General features: G+C 38.7%; 1 protein-coding gene across 2 annotated transcripts in view; it reads left to right on the top strand.

The window, feature by feature from the left end:
* Nucleotides 1–19,041, top strand: part of SRGAP1 (SLIT-ROBO Rho GTPase activating protein 1) — a 156,584-nt gene that overhangs the window by 83,458 nt on the left and 54,085 nt on the right. For both annotated transcript variants that reach the window (XM_042792414.1, XM_042792413.1), the window contains exons 2-4: nt 1,008–1,203; nt 3,752–3,914; nt 12,461–12,523. In XM_042792414.1, the coding sequence (XP_042648348.1) occupies nt 1,008–1,203; nt 3,752–3,914; nt 12,461–12,523 (422 nt within the window). The remainder of the gene's footprint in view (nt 1–1,007; nt 1,204–3,751; nt 3,915–12,460; nt 12,524–19,041) is intronic.

Genomic DNA, 19,041 nt, shown 5'->3' with positions numbered 1-19,041 from the left:
TACTGGATTTCAGTGTGCCTGGGCAGCTGACATAACTCTAATGAACCGATCTCTCAAAAGAACCGAAGGGACGTTTTTTAGACCAAGTGTTCCCAAAATGTGAATAACTGCTTAGCATTTAAGAAATAGAAGTGCTGGGGGGGGGGGGGGGGGGCGGGGGAAGAAAAAAGAAAAAAAATCCTACCACATAGCAATTGTGCATTTGACAAACAGTGGGAAGAGAAATCTGGAGGCTTTCCCCTGTTACTCTAGATGATAACTATGAGCGTGTATTCTCTTCTAAATTGACTGATTTTATGTTAATAAATATACCATGGTCTCTGGAACCTTGTGCAAATTTTCAGACAGCTATCCCTAAGTATAGGTACAGTTTTTCCTCTATATTTGCTGTAAAATATTGATGATTGCATGTATAGTACACCAGTTCCCTCCCTGGCAGAGATGGGGCAGATACGGAGGCTCATCCGTGCACAGTTACAGTGAATAATGCCTCTGGAGTTTATCACAAGGTTGTTTCCATGGTGTACATGGTGATACCAAGCAGCATGGTCCACCTGGCAGTCAGCAGGATGATCCTGGCCCAAAGGGTGTTTGTTTATCCTGCCATTTTTCAGGGCAGCAGAAGGAGTTGCTGCTCAAATGGTTGCACACCGCCTCCGGCAAGGTGATCACTCCAAGCCAGATGTTGTGCTAGTGCCAGAGACCAGGAAGAGGATAAGAGAGGAAAGAGGAGGCAGATCTTCTGCTCCCCTGAGCCCAGCAGAGTCCTGAGCCCTTGCCATAGCCATTTGTGAGACCGACAGCGTGTGGGAGGATGCTGGGGCATAAGCATGTGGTGGCAGAAGTGAGAGCTGCCACTGCTGCATCCCACCACAGGACCTGAAATCCAGATCCAGTTGCTGTAGCTGTGAGGCTGAAGTATGCTGGAGTGCTTGTCATTTTGGTTGGTAACGTTCAATTCTTATTTGCTTTCACTGACCTGAGCGGATATGTGTTTCTTTCATTAGAGATCCGAGCTCAACTCATCGAGCAGCAGAAATGCCTAGAGCAGCAGACTGAAATGAGAGTGCAGCTTCTTCAGGATCTTCAGGATTTCTTCCGCAAGAAGTCGGAAATAGAGATGGAGTATTCCCGAAACCTGGAAAAATTGGCAGAGAGGTTCATGGCAAAAACAAGAAGTACAAAGGATCATCAGCAGTACAAGTAAGAGAGATTTCCTTCCCCCTCATCCCCACGTTAGCCATTGTTGGAGTGCTGCACCGCTCTTTGCCTCTGCTGGTTTTGAGTACTGCTAGGTTGAGCTCAGGTTTAGCAGTGTAGCAGTTATCATTACAGTTGAAGGTAGATGGGTGCCTAAACATTGTTTTGTTGATTTAGCCCTCTGCAGTTATTCATGTAAGCTTCTGACAAGTGGTTTCAGTTTCTTAAAATGTAAGCTGCACAGATATTATCCCTAACCTACCATATGGAATTTATACCACCCAAAATACAGCCAGTATCTAGAAGAGATGCAGAGCCCCAAAAGGGCTTGAAAGCAGTTTGCTGATCTGTTGCAGTGGAGTTGATAGGATTTGAAAGTGTTTAAATAAAGGTCAATCACCATTACAAAAAAAAAAAGAGACAAGAATTTTGTCCAAAAAGGCATTAAGAAAGAAAACTATTTTGACTTGTTGCATGTGAACTTGTGCTGCCTCTTGACCCCTCTTATGCCTGGAAATGAAGATGATGTGAATTTTATGCCTTGCTTACAATTTAATGTGTCCCTTTTGCGGCTCAGTAACTTGTGTGCAAAACAAAAGTGGGCAGGTGGTATCTGGAAAAATGTGTGTACAGCATGGTTTCTAAAGTGTTTCAAATGCATTACTCGCTGTCATAGTCTCATTTGGTTATTTTCCTGACTTGAGTTGATTAATGAGTGCATTTTCCTGGCTGTGTTATGCTTAGGGGTATGAAACACTATTTTGTGTTTCTAAAACCAAATAATAAGTACCTTTTTAGACTGTCCAGCCAGTGGTGTTCTAGAGATACACAGATAGAGCTTTTGTTTCAGGACAAAAGTCTTTTCCAAACACATCTGGCAAGGGAAAGGTTAATCAAAATACAGCTTGCAGAGTTCAAAGAGCAGTAATATGTATTTCTTAAAATTCAGTTAAGTGACTCAGTGATTCTCTGAAATAACCAATGTGTGCATATGTCACCACTCCAGAGAGAGCCCTGGCTTTTATTCAGCTTGTGGCAAAATCTTTTTACCTTGTGCATGCAAACGTCTTTCCTCGTTCTTAAACATGCTAAATCCAGACTGGCAGATGTGCACAGGCGTTATGTCTGGAGTCCTGCCTTTGGCTTTGTTCTGCAATTCTCTGCTTTGAGAAGAGGTTGCAGCAAAAGTCACTTTTAACTGGTGGTCCCCTGTGCTTTTCCCACCATTCCCCCCAGAAGAGGCAGGAAGGTCTGTGAGGTTGGCTTTGGAACACGCAGCAGCAATGAGAACCACGTAAACCAGCATGGCCCTTCAGGGGTGCTCGTGTTGGCTGACCTGGCTGACAAAACCATGAAGCTCCTTGCTGTGAGAAACACTGTTGAGATGTTCATCTCAAGCAAAATGGGGAAGTTTCCTGAAGTCACTTCCGATTCACAGCAAAGCAAAGCTCTGATGATTAAGAAAAGGCTTTTGTCTGTTAATCATTTGTTGTTGCTTTGATTCTGAGGGTGAAAGCTAAAGGTAGACAAATGAGGAATTAAAGGACATATTTCTAACAGTGAGAATAGTTATTTATTAGAACAATTTACTAAGAGTGGAAGGAACTTCCCCCTCAGTTTATCACCACCTCTGGTTGTTTTATTTGCACGTGGTTGATCCTTTTGACTACAGGAGAATCTCTAGACAAGAGAAAGGAAAAAAAAAAGAGCAACAAGTTTCTAGAGCACTTAGTTGCAAAGCAAACTTGAAATTAAAGTTTCAATAAAATCATAAGGCAAATCTTATAAATAGGTTTTTGTTACCTGTAAACAGATGTTGAACTACATGTATTTTTATTTTGCTTTGTGTAAAAGAAACAAGCAGTTATCTGTGATTTCACTTTTTGCAATATTACAAGCTTGGAGTGGGCCTACAATGCAAAAAGTCTGTCGAGGAAATTCAGAACAGGACCACTGTGGAAAAAGTCCAGTCCTGTTGTTTCTCTTGTAATTGAACCATCTGGGACTGACAGCAGCAGTGTATTTACGAGTGCTGTGAATTTATGAATGCTGATCACAGAATATGTATGCTTGTGACATTTCCTTCTACTTTTATAGCAGTTATACAAATCCATTGCAGTGAAACAGCTATACCTGCAGTTTTCCTCATAAAGGATTTAGGATGTACTTGCAGTGCATGTTTATTTCTAACGTCAAAAAATTAATTACTGTTACTCTTTCAGCAGTGACCCTTATTGACTTTGACTATTTACATGTACTCCATCTGTAAGCTTTGTGGTAGGATTTTTTTATACTCTGAGGTGGCTTGCAGTGTTCTGAATCCTTATGCTTTTTCTATATTTTTGTATCCGTGCCTCATGGGATTTGTAGAATGTGTCTTGAAAGTGATCTGAAGCTTGCCTAACCAAAGTTATTCCAAGAATGGATTGACTGTTCAGAAACAGCCATTTTTACATAACAAATTATGACTGTAAATGTCAGGGAGATGTTTGTGTTAATAATGTAACTTTTTCATTTCTATACATAATACATGTATGTGTCTCCTCCGTAGGAAAGACCAGAACCTCTTGTCGCCAGTGAACTGCTGGTACTTACTCCTGAACCAAGTGAGAAGAGAAAGCAAAGACCATGCAACATTGAGTGATATCTACCTGAACAACGTGATTATGCGGTTCATGCAGATAAGCGAAGACTCCACCAGAATGTTCAAGAAGGTAATGCCTCTCCTGCAGTCCTCCAGCCAGGCTTGTAGGGTGCATGAGGGAGGCAAAAGTGTCCTAATAGGTAGCAGGACAAGATTCAGCACACATAGCATAAAATCTGTTTTAGCACACGTATAAATTCTTCATGACTGTTCTCGCAGAGCAAATCCTTAGTGCCAAAGTGCCTGGAAACCTGCTGTATATGCTGGTGACCTTAAGAGCTGAATCGCAAATGTCCAAAAAGCAGGGAAAAAAGACTGTTCTTCTCCCAAAAGCATGCTTGTCTACCCATGCAGAAAGAAAACAGTTTTCACTTAGGACTCCCAAAATAGTAATGCTGTATTAATGAATTAGTTGTAAAAACAGTATTTCATTGTAACTGTCATGAGAGAAATGGATTCAAGCCAAAGTAAGGGTGTGCCTTGTAGTGCCTTGGCATAAAGATGGTAGCATATGCAGCAATTCTCCCAAAAGTATATCCTTTGCTTCCCAATATTAGATATGAACATAGACTTTTGATAACATAACTACATCTATCAATTTGTTCAAGCATTGTCTCTGTACATGTTTGTCCTTGTACGTGCCCGTTATGTGTTTTCATAACATGTACAATGTGTGAATCCCTTTTGTGCTAAGTAAGCACTCTAGGCAGCCTTAGTTTGAGATCTACGCAATGTGTTTGCAGTCGTTGTTGTTGCAATGTTCTGAAATAAAAATAGATTATAAATACATATCCGTCAGTCACAGTGGGATGCTGGCAGGCAAGCGTCGTACAAAAGAAGAGTTCAAAAAGAATAAAGGTTAAAGAATGTAAAGTGTGTGACTAAATGATGGCAAGCGTACCAGATTAATGTTTCCAAAATAGGAAACTGATTTCACATATACTGACCACAATCCAAGACAGATAGCAATGAGGTAGGGAGAAGAATCATTGAGGGAGCACAGAGGTTGTACTTGGAAGTAAAAAAAAAGTAAAAACATGAATCAAATGTATTGGTGTGCATTAAAAACCTGTAACAGTAATAGACTTGAAATTTATAGTTTCTCAATCAGTAATGGTCTGTTCTTATAATATGTCTGATGTGTAAAACTGTAGTTCACAAACCACCAAGCTTACTAATATGGAAGATTATTACAGAAGTTGAAAAGATAATGGGAAAAGAAATTTGAGTGTGCTGCCATACTGTCTATGTGGAGATGCATCAGACTTGTTTGGACCAGTAGAAATTTTTCGCTATTGAAGCTGGAATAGTTTTTCAGTTGTTCATGTCATTTCTCAGAAATCTCTTCTTCACTAGGTGTGTGTTATTAGACAAGCCTTTTTGCTTTCAGCATAGTTTAGTTCTTTAGCACTGGAAATCTTGCTTTTCCTTCCCTTCTCTCGAGATGGACTGTACAAAAATACCTAGATGAAGTTTTCAGTGGAGAAGTGTGTGTCCTTCTTTATTCACTCATAACTTATTGATGGAGATTGCTGCCATTTGCCTCTCAGAAGGAGGAAAATACGTGCACATTTTCAGTGCATTAACAGGAGGCATATTGTCCCATCTTCCTAACACTCATCTCTTTCCCCTATGTTGTGCCCAGGAACATGCAACATTTCAAATTTTCTCTCTCTAACATAGCTTCTTGAATGAGAGCAAGCAGCTGCTCTTGCTTTTTTTATTCCTAACTTGGATCTTCTACAGGGGAAAGAAGAGAAAGATAATTGAAGAAGTCCTGCTGCGCATAACCTGGAGCTCACCTCGATGGAGCCCAGATCCTCGACAGTCCTATCCTACCTTTCAGCAGGGTTTGCCAGCTGACACTCAGCATAATAGTGTCACAACAAACAGCTGTTAGCAGAGGTGGAACATGGGCAGAGTGAGCTCACCAAAGGCTGTGTGAAGGGATCTGAGCCAGGCTGGCAGTGCGAGGGGAAGGGTGGCAGGAAGACACGTGGCACCTCAGCACGGTGTAAGTGAGCTTCATGGGCACGTGGCCTGAACATGGCAGTGGTTGTTCATCAGTATCGATTCTGAGTGCACATTTTTAGGACAGTCTGTCAGGAATCAATACTTGTTGGAGAAGGTTGGTATTTCCACTGAGTCCCAGTGTGCACAGTTCTTGCTGTGGTGCTTGCTGCAGAGTACTGGTGGCTTATTTACCATTAGTTCCCAGCTGCAGAACTGATTATACCTTGAATGATGATGAAACTCCAGTTGCTCTTTTGTGAAAAGACAAGGGAGTTATAAAATGTAGTGAACAACATTGGACAGAGAGAAAACCAAGACCTGTGCAGGAAGTGAAGCTGTTAGCAAATTGTCTTGCTTTATTGATGAAGAACATAAACTGTCTACATCTAGGTTTAGTCCAAATGGGTAGCTTCAACCATAATGGTCTTTAAAGATCCCTCCCAGCGCAAACCAGTCTATGATTCTGTGATAATTTCTGTCAGATGTGAATGAGTAATCTAACTTAAGGTATGTCACAGACTGTCTGAGAACTGCTTAATGGATGTCTATCAGGCAACAGAAAGAGATCAGGTGCAAAACACACATGTACTGTTTTACAGTCCCTCTTGCAGGAAAGAGGCCACAGGAACAAAGAGAAGGTGCACTTAGAATGAGAAAGGTGGCATCCAACACTCTTCTCCATCAAAACTGTATTCTCCGTAAAGAAAATGGCATGGAATTTGTTGGAGATCTCTAAACATCATATAGAATATGTAACCAATTTCTGTCACTTTCTGTAGGTTACTTTTGAAAAAGACTGGATTTGGAATAAAATTCTGTTGGAGAAAAGTATAATCAGTCTCAGTGGGTGTCATCCCTATGAAAGCATGTGGGATTTGGTCACTGTTCACAGATTTCAGATTAAAGTAGAAACAAACCATATCCTGCAGATATTTCTACACTGGAATCTGATCATACTGTTCTGTGAAATATGCATAGTCTCTCATATAAGTAATAAATGTAAATAATAAGAGCAGTAGTAACATGAAGATTTCAAAAATAAAGGCTAACAAGTGCATCCTTAATATCTTACTGCAGACCATGGTCAAGAGCAGGAAATACACCTGTGTAATGTATCTGTATTCCATTGGCTCTCACAGCATTGCACATAGGAGCACTTAATGTCTTTCTAAGTCATTTCCAAATACCAACTAATCAAGCTTCTCCATGTTCAATAATTAGATCATTTAATTATATATCTTCCAGTTTATTAACCTAATAGCGTTATGCATCACTATTATCATCTTGTTTTAGTTCTCCCTTGGTCTTGCAGCAGCAGCTTCTGCATCTTTGGGAGGTGCTTTAGCTCCACTTCCAAGTCTGGAGAGTAACTACACCAAGTCCGTGATCAGAGATCTCCATCGTTCTGCTCTGAACCCCCAATCTGCCTGTTGCAGAAAGGGAAACTGTCTCAGAGTGGCTTGCCCCATTGCTCACAAGCAAGATATGGGGGGACAACAGCAAAGTCACTCTGAGCTTCTTGGCTCTTTCTGCCCCTCTTTCTTCTCCCCCTCTCTCCTCCCTAGAGGATGAGGATGCCCATTCTGCTTCTCAGTGGTAGCCCTTACTGTCTTTTTCTACCTCGCTGGTGAGCACTTAGGTCCTCAAGTGAAACTCTTCCATGAAGTGAGCCCAGCATTTTCTAGAAGGGATACCGTATGCTATCTTAAGATTGGCTCCAGTTCGAATTATAGTAAATAAAAGATCAAACAATTTCCTCATTTCCTGACCATGCTTATTAATAGAGTATTGTTTTGTCCTCTTCCTATGTGGGATACAGCACAAAGTCATGAGTCAGTAGCAACCCTTTTCTCTAGTCCTTCTGTAAAAGGTGTATGCAGTACCCAGTGTTGGTCTGTATGAAGTATACTGATGAGGGATGTCTGTGCCCCTTGGTCTTTGTATTTCACCCTTATCTCACTGTCTATTCTTCCTCAGTCTGGTTCTTCATTTTGTGTGCATCTACACTTCTGTCTCAACATTTGGTTTGCCTTAGTGAAATGATCCCTATTGGTTCTACCTTACATGTTCCAATGGGCCAGGATATATTGTATTCAGGTACCTGATTGTACATGGCTTTCCTGTCTAGGCTGGCCCATTTAACATGTAGATATTCATTATTTTTGATCTCTCAGGAGCTCTTTGTCATTATTTTTTTCCAGGGGCTAGGAACTAGCATGTGTTCAAATGTACTAAATGCAGGACAAAGATAGGATGTAGTTGAGATTTTGTGGCATTTATCTGATGATATTATGTCAGGCCTCATTCTTCCAGATAGGCACTTAAGCTCTTCTTCTTTTTAGTTTCTGGTATATAAAAGCAGCACAGATCACTGTTCATGCCTGGCCTTCATGCTGCACATAAAATTACAAACACAAAGTAGCAGAGTTCAAACCTTGCATGCTTGCATGTTTCTTCAGGCAGATTGGGTAGATGGCCTCTTGGGGACAATTAAAGAATAAAGTAATGAGGAAAAATGTCAAGCAGAAGGGAAAAGTATTGTGCAGAACATTTCATGCAGTGATTCTGGTTACCCCAGCATTAATAATCAACTGTATAACCACATACCCACAAAATCTTAAGCAGATTTGTATATTTATAATTTATAAACATGTATTTTTTTTTTTTGGTCAGAAACCAAAAACGAGCCAAGATGAACATATCTTCCAGTGTTTACAGTAAAAGATGCTGGAGAAGCCAAGCACAATAAATATTTTAGTTCCATAATCTTGCTATTAACGAGGAATATGACTACCTGCCAAATCTATTTGATGTTATAAAGATTTTGGCATATATAGAGAGATTTTTTTGCATCATTTTCTTAAACATTTAAAGGTTTAAAAGGATAGCAAAGCTATTTGTTGCTATAGACTGGCAAATCTGGGACAAAATTTTACTGAGTTGGTTATGTCAGTGTCACTGCAGCTCATGAAAGCTCCTTAAAAGAAAGGTTTGCACATCACTTCCCCTCAGGGACCAGCAGCAGACTCATTTAAAAGCAACAGTAACAGAGTATTTTCCCTAAACGATGGAACTGAGAGTAGCATTGTGTGTGCTAAATGCAGACACTAAAGAGTTCCAGGAAGAACTGAACTGACTCTTAAATTTCAGAAAAAAAAAACACAGAAGAGTAAAATTTGGATGCCCAATTATGTGCTAACTGAAATGGATGGAAAAATTCTTACAGGCTTCAATGAAAGGGCATTAATGTGGAATAAAATTTGAAGTTGCTCGGACATTAATCCATAAATACAGATTTTGATAACATCAGTAGTGCCACCGATGTGTTGAAAGTTGAGCACATAGTGAAAGGGTGACTTAGGTACATTTACTTGTCTGTTGCATGGGCATGATCTATCCTACTATTAGGTGGAAAAAAACACACTACAGTCTCTTAATGCTTTGAACCAGACTAGTAACACATATAATATTTTTATCAAGAGTTTACATGTGCTCTAACATTTTTATTGCGTTCTTTGTTCTTTTGGTTAATAGATGCTAATACATGTCTCTAGGATATAGTGAATAAAGAAGCACCTCAGTGATTGCTTGTCAGGTTTTAATGGCCTGATTAGAGCTATCAACTCAGCTCCAGGAAAATGTGTGCTGCATCTTACACTCTGTTGTTTTCTACCCTGAGGACAGGCTCCTAGAGGAGCACACTGTTCAAACATGCTGAACTACTGCAGGGAATAGGTAGCCTGAAAGAGAAATAGGAGAGCCATTAACCACTGAAAATAAATGCACTTCTTATCTGGTGCTCTAACGTGCTATATATTACACACTAAAAACCATATTGCTTGCCACTTGAGTCAGTATTTCTTGATCTTAAATGCTAATGTAAAATGTGTTTGTTCTTGAAAATAAATCCCTTTTATACTGCTAAGGTTAACCAAATTTCCTGATTTTTATTGGACAATTCCTACAAAATCTTTCATCAGAAAGAGGCAGCAACTGCCACATTATCTACCACTACAGGCACCCTCTGCAGCTTGGAGTCCCCAGATGAACTGGTGGAAGGATGATTCATCTGTGATCATGTGGCATTGCTAGGCTGTCTCTTCCTAACTTTTACTCTTTTTGATGATCACCTCCCTCCCTCTCTTTTTGCTTTCCATTTTAAAGCCTGTCGTCCTTTCCTAAAAACATCTCCCTTTTTCCTCTACTGTGATCTCTTCCATTCACTTTTACCATTGATCAGTGTGTTGCTTGGAAAAGATCATGTATGCGTGGTGGCGAGTAAATCTTGAGGGCTGCACCGCTTGTGCTTCAGTGCTGGACAAAGTTCTACAGGTGCAAAGAGAAGAAATTGGTCCTGGTAAATAGTGATCGTTCCCCAAATCCTCAACTCATCTGGTGTCTATTTGCATTAAGGTTTAACTGAAGAGCAGAAAAGGAGGCTGCGTCTTTCAATAAAATGCTGTGTGCTTTGCTTACAATAAAATCTGCAAAGGGTAAAGAGAAAATTGGTTTGGGGTTTTCTGTCTCACCTTCTCAAACAAACTTTTGCACTGCCAAGTTAAGGCATGCTGCTTTAGAATCGGTGTTGCTGTGTTTAGGGCTTGAGTTGTCACCAGCTTTGAGATTGTAGTGACCAACAGTTGAAAGGGGTAAATTGCTTGAAGCTGGAGTTCATCTACAGTTCTTTCCCACAAATGTATCCTTTCATCTTCCAGTCTTAATGTCAGCCATCTTATTTGTATGTTTTGTCCTTCTTTCTGCTAAAGTAATATAAAAAACAGACTGGTCATATTCAGCACTATAGAAGCAGCTGTGCAAGATAAAACAGGTGGCCTCCATTTCTTGGAGCTTTGAGGAGATGTGCAAGCTGTGTCAGAGCTGCATTGCTGACTTTTAAAGGCAGGGTGCCAGTGTAAATCAATGAAAAGCAATTCAGAATTTTTTGCTAAAGCTTTTGCTGTGTTTCCCTACAGCAGCTTGCAAATCTGCAACCCTTTTCCAATTCTTTACAACCACTCTGTGCACTGTTATGCATATGAATTTTTGTCTTTAATATTAGATTAAAATAATCTGTTATTTGCAAAGTAAGCCTTATGTTCTAGGTACTTCAGTAGTAGAGCATACCTCATGAAAAATACCAGACTTTGAAAAGTATATGCAATAAGGAAAGTTTCATAATAGTTCTCTGTAACTTGTCTTCAGAGCATCTGTCTTACTGTGCCTTACCCACTACAGCTAATGCCCTTGGGAATACAGTGTTTCACTGAAGTGTTTTTTAATTTATATTTCTAGCTTCTTGTTGGTTAAAAATGATCTTACATATAAGGATTGGGGTGAATACTGTTAAGTGATATGGCAGGTTCCTTAAAATACTGCCCAGAGTAAGGAGTATGACAGTAGGAATAGGAGGAAAAAATCAAAACTTTCTGTTCCAGCTACTGTATGTGTCTCTTTCATCCTCATGGAAGACACAGTGGGTGGGATGTGTGGTGTGGTTCCTACTCGTATGTGGGCGTTGCACTGGAAATTCTCATTCAGAAACCATTACTCCTGCAGGTGTTTTAGTGATGGCCAAGTATGTGTCAGCAGCTTTGGAGATGAGTTGTCCCTGAGGATTTTCCTTTGGCTTCAATACAAATATAAAGTACTTCTCATAGCTAAGGCCTTTATCTATCATGAAGTTGGAGTTTTTAGAAGCGGAGCTAATTACCAATTTATTCACAGGAAGAATAGCTGACATTTCCAACATGGATGCTACAATGCTGAGCATTGCAGAAGAAATGTAGCCAGGCTGTTTGCCAAGTCCCGTAGCTCTATTCTATAGCTGTTTTCCAACGGCTGTGGTACAAATGCCTTCAACTTTTGCACAGTTGCCACAATTTTCATCTGATGGAAGTGCTATAGACAACTAACAAAAGAATATATTTCAATAAGACTCCAATTAAATACTCTTATTTTGACATACTTGGTTTCATTAATAACTACTGCAAAGCATTTATTTTTTTCTGGGTCAGAATGAAAGTAAAGACACAGTCCAGAAAAGCTAAACAAAGCTGTTTCAGCAGCCCACTCTGTGGAATATTATGCAGTTGGGTATCTGTTTCAAAGAGGAGCCACAATTATTTCTTACATAAATATTTAGATAGTTCCATGTGCTGAGAAACAAAGACTGTTCTAGATGTAAAAATTGGGCGGGATGTCCCTCTAGAATATCACATTCCATGTGGTTTAGTTTCTGTATATATCATAGGAATTATAAAACAGTACACAGTTTGTTCTATTAAAAAGACTTATAACATTAATCCTGAACTTCTCTCTTTCTGTTGGCACCAAATTTCCTAATGCTTCATGGGAAAATCTCTCAAATTACTTCTGGGTTTTCTTTTAGAAGTCTTCTGTCCAGATGTTATCTGTCTACCTCTGCATCCCTGAATCATTATTTTTAGTGCACTGTAATTCTGTCAGAACAGTGGCTTTGTGAGCAACACTGCATTCACTATTTAGGATGAACAATGAGTATCAAGAGTATCAAAAATATCAAGAAGCAAATGTATGCTGCAGTTTTTTGTGTGCCTTTTTCTAATGATTTCTTTTTAATTACAGAGCAAAGAGATTGCATTTCAGCTTCATGAAGACTTAATGAAAGTACTTAACGAGCTTTACACAGTAAGTACAGTTACTTACTTAGCTTAGCTTATACAAATTCCATATTGGACTTCTGTAAGCTTTAAGTGTCCTTTTATCTCCCAAGTTACCCCCTGGTAGAGATGCTTATTTTTGTCTTTTTACACAAGTCTAAACTATCTCTTTCGGAAAGACTACCCACTTATTTACAATACATATGCTTTCAGGATTACTCTTTACTTTCAACCCTTTTTCCCCCTAGACTATGCTAAGCCAGTATATTATAAGGTTTGTTGATTATTAATGAAGCATTTCTACTCAGAGCTTACCCAGAGCAAAGCTGCTTCCTTTTCTGTCTTGTTTTTGTCCATGCTGCCATCTGCTTGGTTTGACTCATGGACTACACTCAGTAAAAACAGTAAATGTTACTTATGTACCCTCCCCTCTCCCTTCCTGGGATAAGTAAATAATAAGAAGAAAAATAGAGGGTTGTGTAGACTTTCCATACCATTCAGAGAGGTCAAGAAATAAAAACTTTAAGCATTCTGGCAAGCTGCTGCTAACCCACCAGAAAATTTGAGAGAAGGTATGTCTAAACTTCTTTTCCTCTTTGAAACTCATCTACCCAACTTGTTACTAGTGGATGATGTCTTGTCTACGTAAAAAACATTTTCCAAAATATTTTTGAGGGGATACATTCTGAGAAAGAACAAAACAATAATTACTTTTTGTTTAAACATAGCTATACAGTGAAGAGGTACTGGTGACATCCACCTCTTGCAAAAGTCTGTTGATTCCTGGTGCTTGAGGAAGTTGTACATCTAAATTCTCCCTTCTATATGGAAGAACTGAAGCATCTATGCTCCAGTACTGTGCATAACAGCCTGTAGACTGCTCCATTCCCTAGCCTCAGGATTTGGGGGACCAGGAAAATACCTCACAATATCTATATCAAGAAACAATTTGTGATTTTAAGGAAGTTTAGGAAGATATCAGAGACCCACTCATCTCAAGGAGAAGTTAGTCAAACATTACTTTTGTGTATACTGTCTGTTTTTCTTTTGACCTAAGTAAAACTATGTACCCATCAGTGGATGGACTGAAGAGCATTTGAAATCAAGAAAAACTTAGGTGGCAAAAAGAAGATCCAAAGAAATTTAGACCTATCTCAGTGTCCTGGGTTCTTTTGGGTTGTAGTTATGGACACGAATTCCTAAAACCTACCTAAACTTTTTGGTTTTTTGAGGGTTCTTATTCAGTTTGGGTTTTTGTTTGTTTGTTTTGGGTTTTTTTGTTTTGTTTTTTTCATTTTTGTGGTTTTTTTTTTTTCTTTTTTTTAAAATTTTTTTTTTATTTTATTTTCCTCTGAAATCACCACTGATTTTTGTAGGCTGTGATACTGCAAAACCTCTTTGGCTCAGGCCTGTAGTCAGTGAAGTATGCCGAGATCAGCTTCTGCAAAGTAGTGATAGCCGCAGACAATTCACACAGCTGCAGGGGATCAGCGACTGTAGGAGCCATTGCACAAGTGGGGCTTCAGTGGTGAGTAAGCCCTGAAGACATGGCCTTGTCTCAATTAAACAGTTGCATAACTCCAGTGCCTGGTGAGGCACCGGATTAGTGACACTGCTCCCTGGGTAGGAAAACAGCGAAGCATGAGCTGAAATACTTTGCTGAATCACCAGTGAAAACTTGCAGGACTGGATTTTGGTATTTTCATTGGTTTTCTTCACTATGGTGCTATATCTTCACACTGATAGCTACAGATTTATTCAGATATTAACTTCTATATTATGGCTTCCAGTGAATGCTAATTCTTTTCTCAGAATTTAAGATTTCTGTAAAATAATAAATTTTTTGAAGTTAGTAAAATACAGAGCATGTGCAAAATTTTAATTAGGTTACTGCTGCAGGATAGTTTCTTGGGATGGAATCTACTTCACCTAATTTTGAGGCATCTGCCATGTAGGTACAAATATCTTAGCTTGCTATCTGGGTTCCAGTTATAGTCACTGGAAACCTAATATGAGGAGATCAGACCCCTTTGATCAGATAGAAGCGTCTGCTTCGGGTGAAGTGATCTATATTGTTAACTCCATGGTCTAGTTTTTCATTGTTTGTAAAGGAACTGGTCAGCTGTAAATGCCTATATTTAGCCAGATACAACTCATGCTTAGTAAAGTGACAATATAGTGCAGAATAACATCAGTTCCACTGATTGCATCTTGAGAATGAGCCTCAGCATATCTGTCTAATATATGTGCTTGTGTACATAACGGTAGAAAGGTATCTAAACACATGGAAACCTCATGCATAGGTTTTTAATTCTGTGTGACATTCACCGTTTACACAATAAGATCACAGTGGCCTTACCAAAACAAGTATCCACAATTTTAAAATCCAGGAGGTATGTTTCTCAGTTGGTTACAAGAAGGAGAAGTCATCTTCCTCTTTGCCCCATGATTTATGGGAAGAAAAAAAATAAAATTCAGTCTTACTATTATGAGATATATCTTTACGTCCAAAAGAAAGCAAATTAATTTCAAATCAGTGAATAATATACTAATATTGAAGTCTCTCTCAGTTCTGATTTTTTTTAAAGGAATGATATGTGCATGAATTATAATTGTTAAAATGTGAAGCCTTTTTGGAATTTAAATACTTCTAAAGCCTTTGAGTGAGGGGAAGGTATTGGAACTTTTAATGAAATGCAGGTGTGTATGAAGAAAGGTTTAATAATCTGTTTACTTCTTATCCTCATTCCTTATCTTACAAGAAAGCATTGTAAATTAAGATCACCCTCCAGAAATAAAAAAAAGCAGTTGTGAATAAAAACATGTTGAAGAGAATGACAGAATAGAATTAAAATCAGTAAAAGATAAAATAGTAAGAAGTGTTTGTGCTGAGGCACAGATGCATAGTCAATGTAAAGAAATTATAATTTAATTATATTCCTTGATACTTCTCAGATGAGGAGTAGGTTCCTTAGGCAGACGTGTTCAGGCACACACAGTAGTTCTGCAGCTCCACTGTAACTCTTTTAATCAAATGTGTTGTTTGCTCCACTGACAAGGTTTAAGACTACTTGCCTGGATTGCTTTAATGCTATGGGGTCAGGGGCTGGATTAAATGCTTGTTTCAAACCCAGATGCTGGGAGGCTTTACCCACCCATCTCTAGCACACCAGCCAGATCTGAGGCTTCATCACGCCTGCTTTCAGACTTCTCGAGCATCACGTATCTTGAACCCAGTTTATCTAGAATGATGCAAAATAAATGCAATGTTTAAAGGAATTGCTACTGATTTAGTCCAAATATTTTTAATGGATGAGTTCCAACACAGACTGCTAAGTATCAGAATAACAACTGACTTTTCTTCAGGTGACAACACTGTATCAGGTGTCTTAGTCTTCTGTATTGTAGAAGGTGTCAGAAAAAAAGGTTACTTAGGGACCCAACTCTGAAAATCTAGTCTTGCACTTCTGCCTCAGAGATATCATTTTTAACCTGTTCATAGGGCCAGATCTAAAACCTGCTGCAGTTAGGGAGTTGTGTCTGTTGGTTTTGACGATTTTTAGATCGAACAAGTCAATAAGCAGTGCCATAGGTTTTGCAAAGAAGAAACTGTTTTAAGAGAAGAAAAGAAATCACTGAGGAATTGAAGAGACATGCAACCTTCCACTATGAGTGTGTAACAAAGATTTTAAATTAAAAAAACTTTCTGCTCAAAGATATTCTTTAACTTGTGAAAGTTTGATCCTCTGCCTTTGAGAGAGAGACTAGAAAGCATTTTGACTGATTATTTAATGTAGAAAAGCTCAGAACTGAAATAAATTGTCCAAAAAAAAAAAAATCAGACAGTTTGGTGTATTAAATACCTACTGTTCTTTAAACATGCAAGCTAATAAGAGACCTTTCTCATTGCTTACACTTTATGTAATTAATTCTTTTTCCTGTTTTCATCACTAGGAATTATCATGGAAATAGGAGATTAGTATCATAGGTCTTCATTCACTCCCTGGGACTAGCTTGCTTTGTGTTGACTTTGGCTTGTGCCATCCTCATTGAAATTACACATCATGTACAGGATTGTTGAAAAAATAAGAACAGAAGCAGGTGAACTGAGGCTTCAGAAGATGTTCTAAGAACCTGTGAGCAAAGCAGGCTTATTTTGATGGAATAATCAGGATTTTGTAAGGGAAACTACTTTTTCATTTTCTGTCTCTTTTACATAGAGAAGGTTTTCCTACACATTACATTACATATTCATGTGTTTTCTACATGTTACTCACATGACTAGTGAAAATGCATTTATATAGTCTGTATTTTCAATTCTTAGTATTTTATGCACTGGTTCTTAAATTATGACTCAAAACAACATGCTAAAAATAATTGAATAGCTATGCTTCAGTCTGTGTCTTTGCAAGTTCAGTAAATTATGAGTGGTGAGTACTTTTAATTGTGCATGGCTTCTTCCTGGCTGTGCCAGCCAGTCAGTATTTTCAGGTCTGCAGCATCCCAGCTGCTTCATTCCTCTCTTACTCCTCTCCCTATTACACTTTCAGTCAATGTAGACTAGTAATTAGTCCCATATTTCACATAAGGATATAAGCTCTTGAAACTAGAGCAAGGCCTACATTTTACGTGAGTGGGGAAGGAGGAGCCCAGTTAGTTATGTGGGGTCACAGAATGGAGGTTATTTCCTGACAATTACAGGAAAAAAAGTTGTTCAAACTGAAAAAAGCAGGAGGTTTAGGTTGATGTTTTTTGTGAACTGAGAAATTTAGAAGACCCCTTACATGTTGACTTAAAGAGGCAACAGATTATTGATTTTACAATGGATCACCTTTGCAGCAGAGAAAGCTCCCCTGTCAAACCCTTCTTCCATCTCTCTGGAAAGTTAAAATATCCTGTGTTATCAGATCAAATACTGGAATATGACAGTAACGTCTGAGTGATTAGGAATGGTAGGAAACAGAAGGTAGGCAGAATCTTTTCTTGCAGTGGAGGGAGATCTCCACTGGATTTATTTAGGGGTGAGGACATATTCATAAATGACCTCTAAAGGAGTCGGGGGGGATCAATGGGGTGACCAGTTTGCTAAAAATACAGAGCTGTTCTAGTAATAAGGATGAGGATGAATGGTGGAGAAAAGTGATGCACATCTTAAAAATACATCTTCATGTCTCCCACTTGGCTTTCGAAATTACTCACTGGCATCACACTTTTCACAAGCAATACAAATGTAAGGCTTTCAGAAAAATGAAAAAGTAGTGACAGTCTGAAGCAAACAATTTAATATTAAATAAGACAGGGCTGCTGTGCTGCTTGCATTTTCCATTGCTTTATCTTACTCTTTAAAAATCTTGGCCGTTTAATTTCTCAAGGTAGTTGCTGCCAGATTTTCTTTTTTCTTTGCTGAAATAAAACAGAATCTGTATTCTCTGTAGAAAAGCTAAGTCCAATTTACTGTAGGCACACCAGAGATCTGAGAATGTGAAATCAGTAATTCTGTATTGGTAGTAATATATCAGTAACAATTCCTTGAACCACATCAGAGGTTGCTTTGGAAATGAACCGGATGCTGAAAAGAGCTAACACTGAGCCTACTTAACTGCTAGAGGCTACTGATATAGTAAAATTAGCATAAGATTTTACTTGTATCTTGGGGAAAGTACTAGCTAACCTGATTTAATGAATCCCTTGCAACTCCACCCTCTGATAAGAACTCACAATTTAGCAGAGACAATTGTGAAACAATTCAGACACGGTAATTGCAACAGGGATGAACTACTGTTCCATTAAATGCCTATTTCCTGAGAAACACAATGAAAAAGCTCTTAATTATGTAGTGTTGTTATAAAAATGAAACACGTGATAACACATGGTAATTCTAACCTATTTTAACTTTGTAGTATACAGTCTTAGTAGGCTGGGTTAAGCTTTCTGGAAAAGAAGTATGCATATAGAAAAAGAAAGCCAGCATCTTGCTAGCCCACAGAAGTACAGCACTAATTACTGTCTTGTTGATGGATTTGCCCAGATAACAGTTGTGGGTTTAAATAAAATAATTATCTAAGGGTTTACTCTAATGTGCCCTTCCCCGTGATAAGTGCTATCTTCTACCCTAAGCATACTTGCTGAGCTCTTATGAATGATGCTGAAAATTTGGCACACAAAATGAGACATTTATATCACTGAGTGAACAGTCTGTCACCTACAAGTGGGAGAGTACATAGTTTGGGTAGTATAATCTTTTTCATCTGCTTGTAGTCTCACCTATCTGACAGAAATCTGTATTTTACATCACTGGATCAGCGGAATAAACCTGCTAAATTAATAGGAGATAAACTTACCATTTAATTTTAGAAGGGGACTAGGATACATTTAACAATGCTTTTTCACCACGGTAGAGAAGTGCAGCATAGGTAATGATGACAGTTCAGCATCTGCAGAATTACGACCTTGCTCTCTCTTTTCAGTGCATACTTGATGGCTGATCAATAAGCACTTTGGGGACTAATTACAGTCAGTTCAGTGATGGATACTCTCACAGGATAG

The sequence above is a fragment of the Tyto alba genome, unplaced genomic scaffold, assembly GCF_018691265.1.
Source record: "Tyto alba isolate M040663 unplaced genomic scaffold, T.alba_DEE_v4.0 Super-Scaffold_2, whole genome shotgun sequence".
NCBI lineage: Eukaryota > Metazoa > Chordata > Aves > Strigiformes > Tytonidae > Tyto > Tyto alba.
The sequence above is the reverse complement of the archived record's forward strand: the minus strand, read 5'-3'. Positions and strand labels throughout refer to the sequence as shown.